Source organism: Chlamydomonas reinhardtii, chromosome 14, assembly GCF_000002595.2.
Source record: "Chlamydomonas reinhardtii strain CC-503 cw92 mt+ chromosome 14, whole genome shotgun sequence".
In the NCBI taxonomy this organism is placed as follows: Eukaryota; Viridiplantae; Chlorophyta; class Chlorophyceae; order Chlamydomonadales; family Chlamydomonadaceae; genus Chlamydomonas; species Chlamydomonas reinhardtii.
The window spans coordinates 3996481-4014014 of record NC_057017.1 but is presented as its reverse complement, the minus strand read 5'-3'; the positions used below and the strand labels follow the sequence as shown (position 1 = coordinate 4014014).

The window sequence follows — 17534 nt, the reverse complement described above, 5'->3', positions numbered from 1 at the left end:
ACAGCGTTTCGCTCTGCATCATGCGTAAACACTAGCGAAAGAGTCATTGCAGTTGGGCCGTCGCGTGTGCACTATTTTCCTGCTCTTGCTCAGTGTGTGCATGGCCTAAACGTTAGCTGTACCCATTAGTCTTACACACATAGGCGCGCGACTATGGGGGCTGACCTCCAGGAGCCGCGGTCGGTCGCCGCTGCCACGGCCACGGCCAGTGGAGCCGCGGCGGCACGGCCCTTACTCGACGACGCCGCGCTGGCCGCCGCCCTGCACAGCACCGCGCTGGCCCCGCAGCCGCCCACGCCCGACCACGCGCCCCTGGTGCGGCTGCTGCGCTGGGCGGCGGCTCGCGGCGCCCGCGCCCCCCTGCTGGCGCTGCACCCCGACCACCCCCGCACCTACGTGGCAGCCGCCGCCGTGCCGCCCGACACACCGCTGGTACGGCTGCCGCAGCGGCTTCTGCTGCACGCCGGTACGGCCCTGTACGACCCAGTGTACGGCCCCGCCTTCAGGGCGCTGCGGGCCGAGATGGAGGCGGAGGCGGCGGCGGCGGCGGCGGCGCAGCCGACGGCGGTGCAGAATGGGGCAGCGCCCGAGCAGCAGCAGCAGCAGCAGCAGCAGCAGCAGCAGCAGCTGAAGCCGGTGGGTGGGGAGGGCGCCGCTGGGGCCGCCGCCTCGGCTGTAGTGCCGCCGCCGCCGCCGCCGCCCCAGTCGTACTGGGATGCGGGCGGCGGCGGGCTCAGCGACCGCGACCTGCTGTGCATGGCGCTGGTGGTGGAGCGGGCGCGGGCGGACCGGGCGGCGGCGGCGGCGGCGGCGGCGGCGGGTGGTGGTGGCGGCGGTGGTTCCGAAACTGGCAGTGATGAATGTGGCGGCGGCGGCGGCTCGGAGTGGGGTCCCTGCATAGACATCCTGCCGCGGACCTACGACGACCCCGCCTGGTGGGGCTGCAGCAGCGGTGACGACGACGGCGGCAGTAGCAGCGGCGGTGACGGCAGCAGCAGCAGTGGTGGTGGTGACGGCAGTAGCGGCAGTAGCGGCAGTAGCGCGGCACTGGCGCTGGTTCGCGGCACGCGGCTGGCTCGCGCCAGTGCCGCCTACGCGCCGGGTCTGGTGCGGCTGGCGGCGGCCATGGGGCGACTGCGGCGGCTGCACGCGGAGCTGGGGGTGAGAGGGGCGGGGGGAGGGTGTAGGGAGGGGGGGTGAGGAGGGAAAGGGAGGGGAGGGGAGGGTGAGAGGAGGGGGGGGGAGAAAAGGTGGGGGGAGAGTGGGGAGGGTGAGAGGAGGTGGGGGGAGGGAAAGTGAGAGGAGGTGGGGGGAGGGAGGGTGAGAGGAGGGGTTGAGGAGGAGGGGGTGGGGGCGTGCCTGTGTAGGACAGTGTGAGTGACTGTGCTGTGAAGTGCGTGGCAAGCGCAGGTGGGGATGGTGGCATGAGGTGGGCACTAGTGGTGCGTCCGTCAGCGGGTGAGGGCAGTCGCGGCAGTGGTTGCCGCGTCTTCCTCCTCCCCCTCCTGTCCCTCGAGGGCACCTCACCCCGGAACAGCACCGCACATGCGTACGGCACGACGTGCATTTCGTGTCGTGTCCCTACACGCACAAACCCTCGCGTGTCACACACGTAGGCAGGGTATTTGTGCTGACTCCCGCTCGTGCTCCTTGTGTCACACGCGGCCAGGGTGGTGGTGGTGGTGGTGGTGGTGGTGACGGCTCCGACGGCCCCGACGGCGCTCTGCTGGGCGGCTGGGCGGCCACACAGGCGGCGGCGCGCTGGGCGAGGTCGGCCGTGTGGTCGCGCGCCTTCATGGTGCGGCGCCTGAGGCTGAGGAGGAGGAGTTGGAGGCCGGCAGTAGCAGCCGGCAGCCCGGGCGACCCGGCTGTAGCTGCTGCTGAGGCGGCGGTGGCGGCGGCAGTAGCAGGCGGCGCGGGGCAGGAGGCGGCGGCTGATGGGGAAGAGGGGGAGGAGGCTGCAGAGGGGGAGGAGGAGGAGGAGGAGGAGGTCCAGCCGCTGGCAATTTGCATGATACCGGGTAAGTAGGGTGTGTGTGCGGGCGCCGCCGCCGCCTCGCCGCCACCATGCGTTTTGAGCTACCGGTACTCTGCTGTTCCTAGCTGCTCCCACCCCCGGGGACCTGACTGTTGGGCTCAGGCACTGCCCCATCCACCCCATGCGTCCACTCCTTTTCCCTACCCACAACATTTAGTTTGGGCTGGTATCCACAACAACCGCACACACACCCCATGCCCGCCCGTCTACCCACTCAACGCCCCCACTGCCCCTCCCCCACTCCCACCCCCGCCCCCGCCCAGTGCTGGACATGATTGACCACGGCCCGGGTGTGGCCGCCGCCTGGCACACCGGCCCCCGCGGCCGCCACCCCCTCACCTGGCAGCGCCGCGGGCCCGTGGAGCAGGTAGGTGGGTGGGTGAGGGCTGGGGGAAAGGAAGGGTGGGGGAGGCGGTTGTTTGCACCAGCAGTTTCCCAGTTGTTACTGTTGACTGGCGGCCAAATACTAGTGAGCGGCACTGCAAGCGGCCGTGCACCAGGCTCGGGCTCGCGGCTGGATCCGTCGCTGCTGCGTCACAGCTGCGTCACAGCTGCGCCTCCCCCCAAGCGCCTCTCTCAGCCCTAAACCCCATCCCCCATCTGCTTTACCCCCCCCCCCGCCCCCCGCCCCATCACCCCCTTACACACATCAGACACACACACACACACACAATCACCCCTGCCAGGGCTGCCTGCTCCTGAACAACTACGGCGACAGCAAGGACGACTGCCAACTGCTGCTGGCCTACGGCTTCGTGCTGGGGCCGGAGGGGGAGGAGGAGGAGGGAGAGGGGCAGGAGGGGCAGGAGGAGGGGGCGGAGGGCAGTAGCAGTGGCAGTGGTGGCAGCAGCAGTGGCAGTGGCAGTGGCAACGGTTGCCCCAACCCAGCCAACTATGCATCCATCGAGATAAGCTTCGGGCGGGGCAGTGGGGGTGAGGGCGACGGTGGTGGGGAGGGCGGCGGCGGCGGATGGGGTGCCGAGGCCCTGGCTGCGGCGGCGGAGGCGCAGCAGCGGCGGCTGGTGGCGGCGGCGGCGGGGCTACCGGTTGGGGGCGGCGGCGGCGGCGGTGGGGAGTTGCGGCTGACGCTGGCGGACCCACTGCCCGAGGCCCTTTTGCAGGTGGGGGTGTGAGGGGGAGGCGTGGGGCCTAGGCGGGAGGGCGGGGGCGTGGGCGGGGGTACCTCAAGGCGGGCGGCTGGGGGTAATGGGAAGAGGCCCTGCTGGTGCGGGTGCGGGTGCCGGTGCTGGCTCGGCGGGGTGTTGTGTTTCGCCGCACCCCTGTGTGCATGTATGTATGTGTGTGCCCCAAGTGCCGGTGAGCCCGTTCGTGCGTGCGCGTATACGTGTATGGCTGTATGCCCTCCCACCCCGCCTTCCACCCTACCCCCCACACACCCATAGGCCTCCCGTGTGGCCCTGGCCTCGGGCGCCCGGCTCTACTCGGCAGCAGCCGAGGCCCTCGCGCCACCGCCACCCGCATCACCCGCACCCGGGCAACCGGCGGCCGAGGGCGGCAGTAGCAGCGGCAGCGACTGTAGCAGCAGTGGCAGTAGCAGCAGTAGCAGCGGGGCCCTGGCGGCGCTTCTGAACGGCGGCGGCGGCGCGGCGGCTGAGCTGGCGGTGTTGGCGGCCGTAGCGGGTCAGCTGCGGCGGCGGCTGAGGGCCATGGTGCACACGGAGGGGGAGGCGCGGCTGCTGCTGCGGCTACAGCCGTCGAGTGGGGAGGGACAGCAGGGGCTGCAGGGGCTGCAGCTGCTACTGCCGGATGACTGGTTGGAAAGCAATGGGGCCGGGGGCAGTAGCAGTGGGGGTGGCGGGCTGGAGCCTTCCGACCCGGCGGCGGCGGCGCGCTGGCGGCGGCGGCGGCTGGCGGGCTGGCTGCGGCGGCAGGCGGCGGCACTGGACAGGCTGCAGCAGGCGAAGCAGCAGCAGCAGCAGCAGCAGCAGCAGCAGCAGCAGCAGCAGCAGCAGCAGCCGCAGCAGCAGCAGGAGGCGGGGTCGGCAGTAGCAGCAGCAGCTGCAGCACCGGCGGTCGCGGCAGTAGCAGCAGGGGCGGGTGTGGGGCGGCACGAACGGCTGGCGCTGGCGGTGCTCAACGGCCAGCGGGCCATCCTGACGGCGGCGGTGCATGAGGTGCAGCGGCGGGTGGCGGCGGTGCTGCAGGTGCGTGCGTACGTGTGTGTGTGTGTGTGTGTGTAATTGTGCGGTACCAGTGCTCTGTCCCTGTGTGCACTGCTTGAGCCTGGAGTGACTGCTCGCGGCGCCCACCCACCCACCCGCCCCCTCCCGCACCTGCCCCCTAACCCCCCTAGCCCCCTTACCCCGCCCCGGCCCCAGGCCGCCTGTGAGGCCGCCGCCCACCCCGCCCTGTGCGTAGCGCCGCCGCCGCCGCCGCCACTGGTCCAGCAGGCAGCTGCAGACGCCGCCGCTGGTGGGCCGCCGCCGCCGCCGCCGGCTCTCTTGCTCACGGAGGCCGGCGACAGCAGTAGCAGCGGCAGTCCTGGCAGTAGCAGTAGCAGTGGTGCCGCCCTGGGTTCCCTGCCGCCGCTGCCGTACCGCGCCGCCGTGCACACGGTGCGGCGGGCGGCGGCGGGCCAGCTGCTGCTGCGGCTGCCGGTGCTGCTGCCGGGGCATGCGCTGGACCCGGCAGTAGCAGCGGCAGTAGCGGGCAACAACTCAGAAGCAGCAGAGCCCGGCAGTAGCAGCAGCGGCAGTAGTGGCAGTAACGGCAGTAGCAGTCAGCTGGTCTGCATCGCGGGTGAGGGAGAGGATGACCTGGTTCTGACCCTGGTGCTGGCGGCCGCGGAGGAGCTGCAGCGGCAGCAGCAGCAGCAGCAGCCGGAGCAGGGTGCTACTGCTACTGCTACTGCCAGTGTGGTGGCGGGTCACGTGCTGGCCGCGCCCGGGCAGCGGGAGCTACTGCGGCAGCTGCTGCGGCACGTGCCGCCGCCGCCCGTGGTGCGCATGCTGGTGCCGCCGCCGCCGCCCCCAGCTGCTACAGCGGGGGGTGCTGCTACTGCCGATGCTACAGCCCAGGGCGGCGGCTGCGGGCCGCACCTCTTGGCGGCGCTAGAGGGCAGTCCGGTCAATGCCGAGTATGAGGCGGCGGCGGCGGAGCTGCAGGTGCGCCTGCGTGTGTGTGTGTGCGTGTGTGCGTGTGTGTGCATGTGGAGGGGGGGCTGCATTGTGTCTCAGGTGGTGTATTCTGGGTGCAGCGTCTGCACCTCCACGACAACACAGCGGCCGGCCCTAGCGCGCTAGCTCTAGTCCCGGCCCTGGCCCCGGCCCACCCGCCCACCCAGCCTGCCAGATGCCGGGTCCGCGCCTCCCTCCTCACCCCCTGGTTGGGCTCTCGGACTAGAACAACCCCTCCCCCAACGCCCTCCTCCCCTCCCTCCCCTGCCAACATATTCTCGCCTCATTTTGATCATGCATGGAGAATCCCCCCCAAACCCCACACAGGACTCCTTCAACGGCTTCATGCAACAGCACCTGGCGCCCCTGGCCGAGGCCTCAGCCGCCGCCGCGCCCCCCGCAGCGGCTGTAGCAGCGGCAGGCGGCGCTACTGCCGCCGCCGCCGCCGCGGGGCTGCTGATGGGACCCGCCTGGCCGCCCGCCGCCGCGTTCCGGCTGTACGGCTGGGCGCGACACGTGGTGGCGGCGTGTGCGGTGGCGGTGGAGGCGGGGGCGGGGGCGGGGGCTCAAGAGGATGTGGAGGAGGCGGGGGAGGAGGGGCACGGGAGGACTGCACGCGGGCTGCTGGTGCTGGCGCCGGTGCTGTGGGCGCTGCCGCAGGTGCGGTGCGGGCTGCCGCTACCCTGTGTGACCAGGGCGGCACAGGTGGACGGACGGAAGGAAGGGCCAGGAAGGAGAGCAGCTTTATGTGTCTAGTGCTAGTGAGTGCTCACTTTTACAGATGACTTCGCCTGGTCGTGAACTCCTCCTTCCCCCACCCTCGCCAACAACCCACCCACCCCACTCTTGCCACCCCACCCCACCACCCGCAAACACACAGGAGCTCCGGGACGCGGCTCTGTCCCTGTGCCTGCGCCCCCACCCCGCCGGCCCCCACACCGCCTGGCTCGAGGTCACCGCCGCCGCCCCCCTGCCCGCCGGCCTGACCCTGCACCCCGCCTGCCTGCTGCCAGCCGCCACAGCGGCAGCAGCTACTGCCGCCGCCACTGCTGCTGCTACAGCTACTGCCACTGCCCCCGCCACTGCTACTGCCAGTGCTGCTGCCACTGCCGCTGCCACTGCTACTGCCAGTGCTGCTGCTGCTACTGCTGCTGCTACTGCCAGTGTTGCTGCTGCTGCCGTGGACACGGATGAGCTGCTGGTGCGGCACGGCCCGGAGGCACTGGCGGCGCTGCACCGCATTGCTACTGCCGCCGCTGCTACTGCTGCTGCTGCCACTGCTACTGCTGCTGCCACTGCCACTGCTACTGCCGGCGAGGTCGCTGCAGCCACAGCGGCCGCTGACACGGAGATGGGGGAGGCGGAGGAACAGCAGCTACAGCTGCAGCGGCGGGTGCTGGGACTGCTACTGCCGCCGCCGCCGCCCCACGTGCTGGAGCTGCTGCCGGGTGGCGACGAGGAGGAGGGGGAAGAGGAGGAGGCGGAGCGGCGGGAGCCCAGGCGGGTGGCAGCTGGTGGTGGCGGCGGCGGCGGCGGCGCTGTGCTGAGCGACGGCCGCTGCAGGGCGGCGGCGCTGGTGCGGGCGGGACTGGGCGTCACACACCACCTGGGGGCGGGTGGGTGCTGGGAGTGGCTGGGGAGGGGGCGGGAGCGGGGCTGGAGGGTATGGCGCCAGCGTGACTTGAGGAGGGAAGAGGGGTTCAGTGGCAGTTGGACGGCCTCAAGCACTGCGTGTGCCACGATTCACCAGCCAGGGGAAAGCATGTTCTTTGGCCTGCGCTGCAGCCGCCCTGTAGCTGCCTGTCGCAAACCCGCTGCAACCTTGCAAACCCCCACACACTACGGTACGTACCGCCCACAGGCTGCTCCGGCCGGGCCCTGGTCACCGCCGCCCTGCATCTGCTGCTGCTGGAGCTGCCGCCGCCCAGCCAGCCGGGGGGCAGCAGCAGCAGCGGCAGTAGCAGCAGCAGCCATGGCGGCGCCACTGGGGGTGACGGTGACCGGACCTCAGGCAGTAGCAGCAGCAGCGGCTGGGACAGTCGCATTCTGGCGGCCGCCGCACAGGCAGGCGCACCCACACCCGCACCCGCAATTGCAGCCGCAGAGCCTGTGGCTGCCACAGGCGCAGCAGCGGCGGCGGCAGCGGAGGCGACGGCAGGGATGGCCCCGGTACCGGGCGAGGGCGGCGCCGGGGCGGCGGGGGCGCCGGAGGAGCCGGCGTCTACGGCTGCGGCTGCGGCGGCTCTGGCGGCGGCTCGGCGGCTGGTGGGCTGTCTGTGTGGGCTGCCCGAGAGCCAGTCCGTGTGCAAGTCCGCCAGGTGGGCGTGTGGGCGTGTGGGCGTGTGGGCGTGGGCATGTGTGTTTGGGTCGGCCCCAAGCAACAGACCCCTCACACACCCGTCGCCACAGCGGCACGCACGCACTTGCCAGCCGACCCCCCACGCCCCAACGACACCTCCACACACCCTCCCACCTCTTCGCCCCCCCTTAGTACAACTTTTCCAACCATATTTACAACCCCCGCCAACCCACCCCCGCCACCACACGCCCTCAGGAAGACCCTGCGCACCGAGCTGCAGGCCGCCCGCCAGCGCCTGGCCGCCCGCCTCAACCAGCTGCCGCCGCCCGCTACTGCCGCCACTGCTACTGCCGCCACTGCTACTGCTACTGCCGTCACCCCTGACGCTGCCGCCGCCCCTGCTACTGCCGCTGAGGGCGTGCGGCTGTACCTGCAGCTGTACGGCAGCGGCCTGGGGGACTGGGCGGCGGCGCTGGGGCTGGAGCGGGCAGGCGGAGGCGGCAGCGGAGGCGGGAGGGAGAGGGGCAAGAAGGAGAAGGGCGGGTCTGGAAAGGACAAAAAGGGAGCAGGCGGCAAGAAGCGCAAGGAGGGCGAGGGTGGGGGCGAGGGCGAGAAAGGAGCGGCGGCATCCAAGAAGGCGAAGAAGGGCAAGGCTAAGTAGGAGTTCCGGTGAAGCGACGCGGTAGCGGTCGTCGAGGGGGCGCGGGTTGAGGCTTCAGGCCAGAGAGATGACATGCAAAATAAGTGGTGTGCAAAGCCCGACATTACAGTGCTGCTTGATATGCGCCCAACCGGAAAGAGAAAGCCAGGCGCGGTTTTGTCGTGGCCGGCCAACCGCCATCGAGTAAGCCGCCCGAATCCAGTATCTCTGCATTTCCGCGCCTGCTTGTTTCCATGGCCTGGGTGTAACATGCTTGAAGTTTGCCTCCTGGTGAGGCCACACTGGCGCATTCTTCAATACAAGCAGTCTGACGGGGCAGCAATTCCGAGCTTTCCTATTGACTTTGCTAATAACGTTGCTACGAACAGCAATTATGTACTTGATAATCACAACTCGTGTGCATACACATACTACAAATAAGCTCAACAAGCCACAAGAAGCAACTCGACAAGCACGTTTGCAAGAAGCACGCGACAGCCACCGATGATAAAGTTTCTATGTTAAATGACACCCGTGAACAAAGGAAGAGCTCGAATGCAGGCTAGAGGATGAGAAGAAATGGAGCGCGCGCAGCAGGCGCCCGCTGGCCCCTGCGCACCCTGTGCTTTGCGGCTATACTTCTCATATGCATTGGACAAGGTAAGCCCGCGTGCCGGTCAGCTGCCTAGCTTCACTGCCGCCGCAAGCGACTCGAAGACACACACACGCGCAACTACGGCTGCGGCTGGACAGTTTCGCGCGGAGACGGTTTCTCCCCGGATTTCCCTTCGGCCGCCCCTGCTGCTTGAGTCGGCTTGGCTTGGCTGCTTGGGCTGAGATGAAATGCGCGATGCAGTGTCTACGTGTGTGTGTGTGTGTGTGTGTGTGTGTGTGTGTGTGTGTGTGTGTGTGTGTGTGTGTGTGTGTGTGTGCTGCGCTGCGGCCTCAAGGGCGCACCGCCCCTTCTCCAACACCCTAGTGCCACGCAACAACCACCCCACCGGGCCCTTCACCCTCATAGCCACGAGCCCCCTCCTCCCACCTCCCTCCCTCCCTGATGTGCACGAGCACAGACGGCACCAGCACCGGCGGCGGCCCCAGCAGCGGCGCCGTCGCGGACTGCGGCAGCGAGTGCGGCGGCTGGGCGGCGGCGGGCGAGTGCGGCGCCAACCCGGGCTACATGCTCGTCAACTGTGCGGCGGAGTGCGAGCAGTGCGGTGAGCGGCAGCGGCGGTCTGTGTATGTGTATGTATGAGAGGGGGAAGCCACGAGAGGTGGGGCGACGCGCGAGAGGTTGCGACGAGGTGTTTGTGCATGTGGTGTAATGTAGGGATGCGTGGCGGCCTAGGGGCTGACAAAGGGGATGGGGTGGAGTACGGCATTGCGGAGGTAGTGCACGAGTTTGTGTGAGGGTGGGCGGCCCGGCGGAAGGGCGGTACCGTGACATGCATCTGCGACACGTGCGGAGGCAGGTGTGGACAGGGGTGGGCGCCCAAGCACTCACGCACATACACACGTATGACCTGTAACGCACACACATTTATACACGCGTGCTGATTACTATCTCATCACACGTACATGCGTGTGTGTGTGTGTGCGTGTCTGTGTGCATCTGGGCTCTGCTGCAGCGGACTGCCCCGACCTCGACCCCTCCTGCGGCGGCTGGGCGGCGGCGGGCGAGTGCGGCGCCAACCCAGGCTACATGCTCGTCAACTGCCGGAAGTCGTGCGGCGTGTGCGGTGAGCAGGGGAGGGGGAGTTGGCGGGTGGGGGGTGGCGTATGTGTGTATGGTGTGTGCGTCAGGGTGTATAAAGGAAAGACCGTGCCATGCGTGTCGAAATCGTTATTGCCCCTACCTTCCTGCCCGCTGCTGCCCCCACAGGCCCGCCAACGCCCCCTCCACCGCCCCCTCCTCCACCGCCACCGCCCGATGTGCCCCCTCCTCCGCCGTCGCCGCCCGACCCGCCCACCACGCCGCCCCCCGGCCCCCAGCCGCCTCCTCCTCCTCCCACACGGCCCTTCGTGCTGCCGCCCGCCACCGCGTGCCGCCTGGTGGTGGACGTGACGGCAGTAGCCCCCGACCTCCTCAGCAGCGGCAGTAGCAGTGGCAGCGGCAGTAGCAGTAGCAGCGGGAACACCAGCAGCAACGGCAGTAGCAGCGGCAGGTTGGCGGGAGCGGTGGTGCGGCTTGACTGCCTGCCGCCGCCGGCCCAACAGCAGCCGCCAGATAGCCAGCCCGGCCCGGCGCCCGCACCCGGGCCCACACAGTCCTCCACCTCCTCCTCCGCATCAACAGCCGCCCCCACGCGGGTGCGTGTGGTGCTGGGGTCGCGGCTGCTGCCCTACTCCGACGACTTCACCGGAGTGACGGTGGTGACGGCGGCGGAGGCGGCAGCAGCGGTGGCGGCCGCAACAGCGGCAGTAGCACCAGCCGGAAACACCACGGCGGCGGCGGCCGCAGCGGCTGCGGCGGCGGCGGGGGCGCTACCTGTGGCGGTGTCGGAGTGGGGGGTGGCGTTCCTGGACGTGACCCACCTGCGCCTGCGGGACTCGCTGGTGAGTGGAGGTGTAGGGGGGAGGGGGAGGGGGAGGGGGAGAGGGGGGAGGGCCTGCGAGGTGCGGGCTGTGTGGGGGCTGTGTGCGGGCTGTGTGGGGGATGTGTGGGGGATGTGTGGGGGCTGTGGGAGGTGTCTGACACTTGGTGCCCGGGGCTTGGGGCGGGGCAGTGTGTGGTTGTGTGTGTGTGTGTGTGGGGGGGGGGGGGTGACACTGGCGGCTGATGCGTGAGGGGGGCTTGCTGTTGTTGACTGCTGATGTTAGTAGCACGCCCCTTCCCCCCCAAACAGGATGCCCTGTGCTCACTTTCCCTAACACGCAGTCACACACACACACGCACACACACACACACACACACACACACACACACACACACACACACACACATGCTTCCACCTTTGCCTATAGGTGAGCTCGACTACGACCAGCGGGCGGGAATCCGGGAATTAGGCGTGCTGGGTAAACGTTGTTTAGCGCGCCCAGGGTGCGGAGCATGGACGCATACAGGTGCATCGCGGGGTCAGGCCGAATGGTCGCCCGTGGGGTTACAGGCTTATCGCGGGTAAGTATGACTACCTGGGTCACGACAGTCACGCGACGCTCGGTAAAATGGTGGGTATCGGTAAGTAACTCCGTCGCGTCATTGGGCGGGCTTTCGTTTCGTTTTTAACACACACACACACACACACCTTCCCATGCCGTACGCACAGGTCGCCGGCCCGCCCCTGAGCCCCGCCGGCCCCCACCTGGCCACGCACCGTGTGCCGCACCTGGCGCTGACCGGCACAACCCTGCGCACCATGTTCGGACCCGCGCGCAACTGGCAGTACCGTGAGTGGTGACAGCAGGCAGTGCCATACGGGTGGTGCAGTGCAGTACGGCAAAAACAATACACAATCACACATACACCGTAGTCACACATGAATTGCGGTTCGCTTCCCGCTTTGCTTCTTTGGGGGTTGAGGGTGAGCTCCCCGCACACAAAACACACAAGGGCACCGCCCTGTATCCCCTTCCTCCCTCGCCACTTTTCCAACCATCTTCCCCCCCCCCCAGAGGACGGCTACGACCCCTCCATCCCCCCCGTGTACGGCGCCGCCGTGTGTGACGAGCTGGTCACACTTCGGCTGGACGGCTTCGAGTGCTCGTCCGTACGGCAGGGCGCGGGCTGGGCCTGCCTGCTGGCGCTCTGGGCGGGGCGGCGGGGGGCGCGGGCGCTGTACGGCATCGACACGGACGCGTACGGGGCGTACGGCGCCGGCTACGGCCGCGACCCGGAGCTAGGCCCCCCCGTGTCGCCGCCCTGGCTGTTCGTCACCTCCTCCCGCATCACCAACAACAGGTGCGTGTGCATGTGTGTGTGTGTGGTGTTGCCGTTAGGTGTGCGCCACTCCCACCCCGCTCTCACCCCGCGGTCCGTTGGGCTAGGCCTCTGTAGCCAGCGCCCCTGTCCCGCCCCCTGCCCCTCCCCATTGTGCCTGGCTACAACTTGACTTCTTCTTGATATGTCATGATTGTAATCCCCCCTCCGTATTCCTGCCCCCGTGCCTGTCCTCCCCGCCCCTCGCCCCCCCCCGCCCCCCTGCTGCTGCCGCCACACAGGGTGCAGCGCGGCGGTCCGCTCGGGGTGCATCAGAGGGCGCCCGCCGCCGCCGGCCCCAGCTCCGGCTGTAGCAGCAGCAGCAGCGGCAGCAGTAGCAGCGGCAGCAGTAGCAGCAGCAGTGGCGGCGGCGGGGTGGTCCAGGCAGTGGTGTCGTACAACGAGGGGTTTGGGGCGGTTGTGCTGGCGCCGGCGGCCAGTCAGCAGGCGGAGTCGGCGGCGTGGCGTGCCAGTGTCCTGGTGCGGCTGCGCGTGCGTGTGTGTGTGTATGTGTGTGTGTGTGTATGTGTGTGTGTGTATGTGTGTGTGTGTGTGTGTGTGTTGTGCGTGTGTGTGTATGTGTTGGGGGGAGTTTATTCGTGCTGTATGTGTGTGTGTGTGGGGGGGGGGGGGTTGCAAGGATTGGTACAGAGAAGTGTAGCGAGGTAGACAGCAGGTGTGGTGTTGTGCGTACCGATGACCGACGGCGTCCACAGGTCCAGCGCCAGAGCTCGCCGTGGCGTCCCGTTTTGTGCTGGCTATACCTAATTGTTTTTGGGGGGGGGGGGGATTTTACTTCCACCATTCGCCGCATTCAGCATGGGACATGGAAATGCAGGAGATATGGCACTCTGCAATGCCGGGCGGGGTCGTGGGGTGGGGTGGGGGGGTTGGGGGCATCCCAGAGCCCACTGCAACTCTGTCCATACGCCTGCCCCGGCCCCTGCCCCTGTCCCCGGCCCCGGCCCCGGCTTACAAACAAACCCAAACAAGCCCTGCTGCCCCCTGCTCCCCCCTATTGCATTGGGTCCGGTTTAGTTTGGGCTGGTATCTACAACCCCCCTGCTGCCCCCCTGGCTGCCCCCTCCCTCCCCTCCCCCTCCCCCCCTTGCAGGACAGCTCGGACCCTGGCGCGCAGGCCGCGGTGCCGCTGCTGGCGACCCTGGCCGCCGGCACCACCGCCACCAGCAACAGCGGCGGCCGCGGCGCAGTGCTGGCAGCGATGTACGGAGTCAACCTGGTGGGTGGAGGGCGAGGGGGTTGTGTGGGTGGGTGGGTGGGTGGGTGGGGGAGGCGCTGTAGGTGGGGCGGCGGGTCCATGGGGAACGGAATGGTGAAACCGGGGGGGTGCGAAGGGGCTGTGTGTGTGTATGTGCCTGGAAGTCACAGGGTGTGCCTGTTTGCGTCCCTGCGGGTGTCAATGCAGACCTGCCCCATCCTGACGCACGCCGCATCGACCCTTTCCCCACGCCCCGTTCTTCCCCTTTCCCACCCACACCCACCCACACACCCCACACGCGCACAGCTGCACCTGGCGCTCACCAGCGGTACCCAGCTGCTGGACAACTACGTCGACCTGGGCGGCGGCGCGGTGTACGGCCAGCCGCCGGGGGGCGGCGGCGCCGCCGCCACCGTCACACTGCGCGTCAGCCGCGGCAGCCGCGTGGCGGGCAACAGGGCGGCAGGCGGCGGGGGAGGTGGGGGGGGGGGGGGGTTATAGGGGGGGCAGGGGAGAGGGGGAGGAGCAATGGGGGGGGGCAGGGGGGCGGTTGTGAGTACCAGCCCAAACTAAATCAGGGGAGGGAGGCAGGAGGGGTGGGGAGGGTAGGGGGGGAGGCGGAGGGGAAACTGGGGCGGAATGGGTGTTGGCATGGGCCCTAGGGGCGGAGGGCGGCTGTGCGGCCTGCAGGCCTCAAAGGGGAGGGGGGGCGGGCGGGTGTGTGCGCCGACTGTGTATGTGACGTGCGTGCAGGGCTGAGGTGGGCACAGCAGGCAGGTGGGGGTACGGCGCCTGAGTACGGCACACACCCGCGATGGGCACGTGCCCCTCCCACTATCTAACCCCCCTGATAACACCCTTCCCTTCCCTCCTGTACCTGCCTACGCCTTCACTTCTTAATTAATCATGAATGTAACCCTCCCCCTCCCCCTCTCCTCTCCTCCCCTCCCCAGGCGGGCTGCTGCTGGGCGGCGGCGTGGCGTTGCTGGAGGTGTCGGACGGCGGGGCGCTGGGCCCAGGCAATGTGGCGGAGGACGGCGCGGGGGGAGCGGTGGCGGTGGCGGACGAGAGCGGGCTGAGTGAGTGTATGTGTGTGTAGGGGTGTGTGTATGTGTGTGTAGGGGACTAGGGGTGTGTGTATGTGTGTGTACGAGGGGGGTTGCAAGGATGTTTGGAAAAGCGGTACTGCACTGCAGTGCCCGACACGGTACAACGCCCGCCCTGCATGCACGGCTACCCCAATCCCCGCGGCCAAAACTCCCTCCTCCCTGTTCCTGCCTACGCCTTCAGTTCCTAAATAACATGAATGTAAACCGCCCACACACCCAAACACACACACGCAGGCGCCTCCCCGCCCATCCTGGGTCGCCTGCTGCTGACCCGCGGCGGCGCCGTCGTGGGCAACAGCGCGGGAGCGGCGCGGGCGGCCCCGGGCGGCGGCCGCGGCGGCGGCGTGTTTGTGGCGGGGTCGTGCGGCGGCGTGCGTGTGGAGAGCGGCGGGGTGGCGGAGGGCAACAGCGCCTCGGCACAGGTGGGTGGGTGCGGTTGTGTGTGGGCGCGTGTGGATGTGTACGGGCGCGTGTAGATGCGTGTGTGTGTGTGTGTTTGTAGATGCTTGGTTGGTTTGTGGGTTGGTTTGTGGGTGGGTGGATGGATGGATGGATTGGTGGTTGGGTGGTTGGGTTGAGTGGAGCACCGGCCGCACCCTGCACCACACCACACCGGTGAGGGCCCAACATGCGAGTACACACGCCAATACACACACACACACACACACACACACACACACACACACACACACACATGCACACACCCACAAACACACACATCCAAACACAGGGCGGCTTCCTGGCGTGTGTGGCGTACGGCGGGTCTGACGCCGCCATAGGCGCCATTGAGATCGCCGACGGCGGCGGCGGCGGCGGCGCGGTGGTAGCCAACAACACCGCAGGCGTCAGGTGGGCGGGTGGGTGTGTGTGGGGGGGTAGGGGTGGGTGGGTGTACGGCACCAGCATTGCGGTATTTGGGGGCGCGGTACTGCCGCAGTACTGATGCGCTGTACGGCAGAAGCAGTGTGGCCGTACTGCTGTGTTGCCGTACATGCATGCCAGCACGTGTGTTGACATATGCAGCAGCACCTGTCGTGGGTAGGCCGTGTGCACCTGTGCGTGTGTGCGTGCTGCTGTGTGCCTACGTGTGCTTGTGTGTTTCATCTCCCAGTCCCCAATCTCATCGTACGGGAACGCCCTGAACCGGCCCGGCCCTGCCCGGCCCTACTTGCACTACTCACGTACACACGCCACCGCACCCCCTGCAGCGGCGGCGCGTTTGCAGCTCTGGGGCGCGGCGTGGGCTTGGTGAGGAGCGGGGGGGGGGGGGCGGCAGCGCGGGCTGGGCGGGCGCCATTGCCTTTCATGCACGACTTTCCGAATACTCCCCCTCTCCCTATCGTCTACCATTCCCTTAGCTAGTCATGAATGTAACCCCCTACCCCCTCCGTTTACTCGGGTTCTTCACATCAATGGGTGTCCCCTCCCCAGCTCAACATCTCCAGCCTGGTGTACGACGCCGACGCCGCCAGCCCCAGCCGCCGCCCGGTGCTGGTCACCGGCAACACGGCGGCGGGCGGGCGCGGGGGGCTGCTGCTCGCCGCCGGGGCCGTGGGGGCCGTGGAGCTCAGCAGCAGCGGCGGCATCGCCAGCAGCGGACCTGATGGCAGTGACGGCGCCGGCAGTAGCAGTAGCAGCAGTAGCAGCGGCGGCAGTGACGGGGACGGCGAGGGGCAGTCGGCGCTGGCCCCGGCGCTGAGGGTGGAGCGCAACAGGGCCCGGTGGGTGCGGGCGTGTGTGTGTGTGTGTGTGTGTGTGTGTGTGTGTGTGTGTGTGTGTGTGTGTGTGTGTGTGTGTGTGTGTGTGTGTGTGTGTGTGTGCGTGTTAAAGAAAACACGAAATCAGATGCAGGAAACGCATGGAAAGACGGGCTAGGTCCAAGCTGGGATGGGGCTGGGATGGACACGCCAGGACCTCGCCCACCGACCACCGGTGTGCCTCTGCTGCCTTGTAAGCCAGCCAGCTAACTTCTGCACCCGCTCCCTACCTCCGCCCCGCCTCCCACGCTCTCCTTTACCCTTTATCCTGCTGCGTTGGATGGACACCTTCCGCCTCCGCAGCTCGGACGGAGGTGTGGTGGCGGCGGAGGGCGGCTGCGGCAGTGTGGCGGTGCGCGGCCCAGGCACGCACGTGTGGGGCAACTGGGCGGACGAGGGGGACGGGGGATTCATCTTCGCCGCCGCCCCCGGCACTGCCGGCAGTAGCGGCAGTGCCGGCAGTAGCAGCGGGGCCCGGCGGCGCTCCGCCCTCAGCGGCCCGCAGCAGCAGCAGCAGCAGCAGCAGCAGGCTGTGCTGGTCATACGGCGGGAGGTGCCTGCGGCTGCAGCTGCTGCTACAGCCTTCGGGCCGACGCCGCACACCAATACCAGCAGCACCAGTAACATGCGCATAGGAGCAGCGGCAGTAGCAGCAGTAGCAACAGCAGCAGCAACAACTGCGGGCACGTGGAGCCCTGCCGCCACCCTCTCCGCCACCGCCGGCGCCCCGTCCGCCACCGCCCCTGGCGATGCCGGGCGGCAGCAGTGGCTCGCCACCAGCCGCCGCCGCCACCGGGCATTGTCGGCGCAAGGCGGCGGCAGTAGCCCTGGAGAGAGGAGCGGCAGGGGAAGTGGCAATAGCAGTAACAGCCGCCGCCGGCAGCTGCAGACTGGTGGGTGGGACTGGGCCGGGCCAAATATTGATTGACGTGCGTTGCGGAACTAATGCGTACGTAGATCACAGCGGAAGGAGTGGGCTTGCAGGCGGCACTGATTGGTACTGATGCGCGGGGCACGGCGCAGCATCAGCATTAACAACATCCGCAGCAGTAGTGGCGTCGTGTCGGTATCATGGGTGAACGTGCATGCGCCAAATTGCACCTGCTGCGCCTGCGTCTCCCCCTTATGCAACCTGCATGTGCCCCTGCTACTGCCGCCCCGCCCCCCCGCTACTGCTGCTACAGCCTCCGCCAGCCCCGCCATCGGCCGGCTACTGCTGGAGGACGGCGTGCAGGTGTCGTACAACGCGGCGGGAGGGGTGAGCCAGTGCGTGCGCGTGTGTGTGTGTGTGTGTGCGTGCGCGTGTGTGTGTGTGTGTGTGTGTGTGTTTGCGTGTGTGTGTGTGTGTGTGTGTGTGTGTGTGTGTGTGTGTGTGTGTGTGTGTGTGTGTGTGTGTGTGTGTGTGTGTGTGTGTGGTGT

The 17534-nt window shown here is 68.3% G+C and overlaps 2 protein-coding genes across 2 annotated transcripts in view; both read left to right on the top strand.

Annotated features, from left to right (window-relative positions):
- The first annotated feature begins 29 nt into the window (after positions 1-29).
- Positions 30-8395, top strand: CHLRE_14g633350v5 (uncharacterized protein). Its single transcript, XM_043070459.1, has 10 exons — positions 30-1161; positions 1670-2021; positions 2302-2405; positions 2725-3159; positions 3442-4203; positions 4378-5163; positions 5503-5835; positions 6056-6791; positions 7037-7493; positions 7730-8395. The coding sequence occupies exons 1-10, from the start codon at positions 154-156 to the stop codon at positions 8133-8135; spliced, it is 5379 nt and encodes a 1792-aa protein (XP_042917132.1). The 5' UTR covers positions 30-153; the 3' UTR covers positions 8136-8395.
- A 106-nt stretch (positions 8396-8501) lies between these two features.
- The window catches only part of CHLRE_14g633300v5 (uncharacterized protein), a 38906-nt gene continuing 29873 nt past the window's right edge, over positions 8502-17534 (top strand). Inside the window, exons 1-16 of the mRNA XM_043070458.1 lie at positions 8502-8774; positions 9188-9331; positions 9743-9853; positions 9997-10670; positions 11381-11501; positions 11727-12012; positions 12273-12510; positions 13145-13270; positions 13556-13727; positions 14203-14328; positions 14593-14780; positions 15089-15207; positions 15567-15606; positions 15790-16079; positions 16419-17008; positions 17300-17373. Of these exons, the coding sequence (XP_042917131.1) occupies positions 8684-8774; positions 9188-9331; positions 9743-9853; positions 9997-10670; positions 11381-11501; positions 11727-12012; positions 12273-12510; positions 13145-13270; positions 13556-13727; positions 14203-14328; positions 14593-14780; positions 15089-15207; positions 15567-15606; positions 15790-16079; positions 16419-17008; positions 17300-17373 (3390 nt within the window). The 5' untranslated portion in view covers positions 8502-8683. The remainder of the gene's footprint in view (positions 8775-9187; positions 9332-9742; positions 9854-9996; positions 10671-11380; positions 11502-11726; positions 12013-12272; positions 12511-13144; positions 13271-13555; positions 13728-14202; positions 14329-14592; positions 14781-15088; positions 15208-15566; positions 15607-15789; positions 16080-16418; positions 17009-17299; positions 17374-17534) is intronic.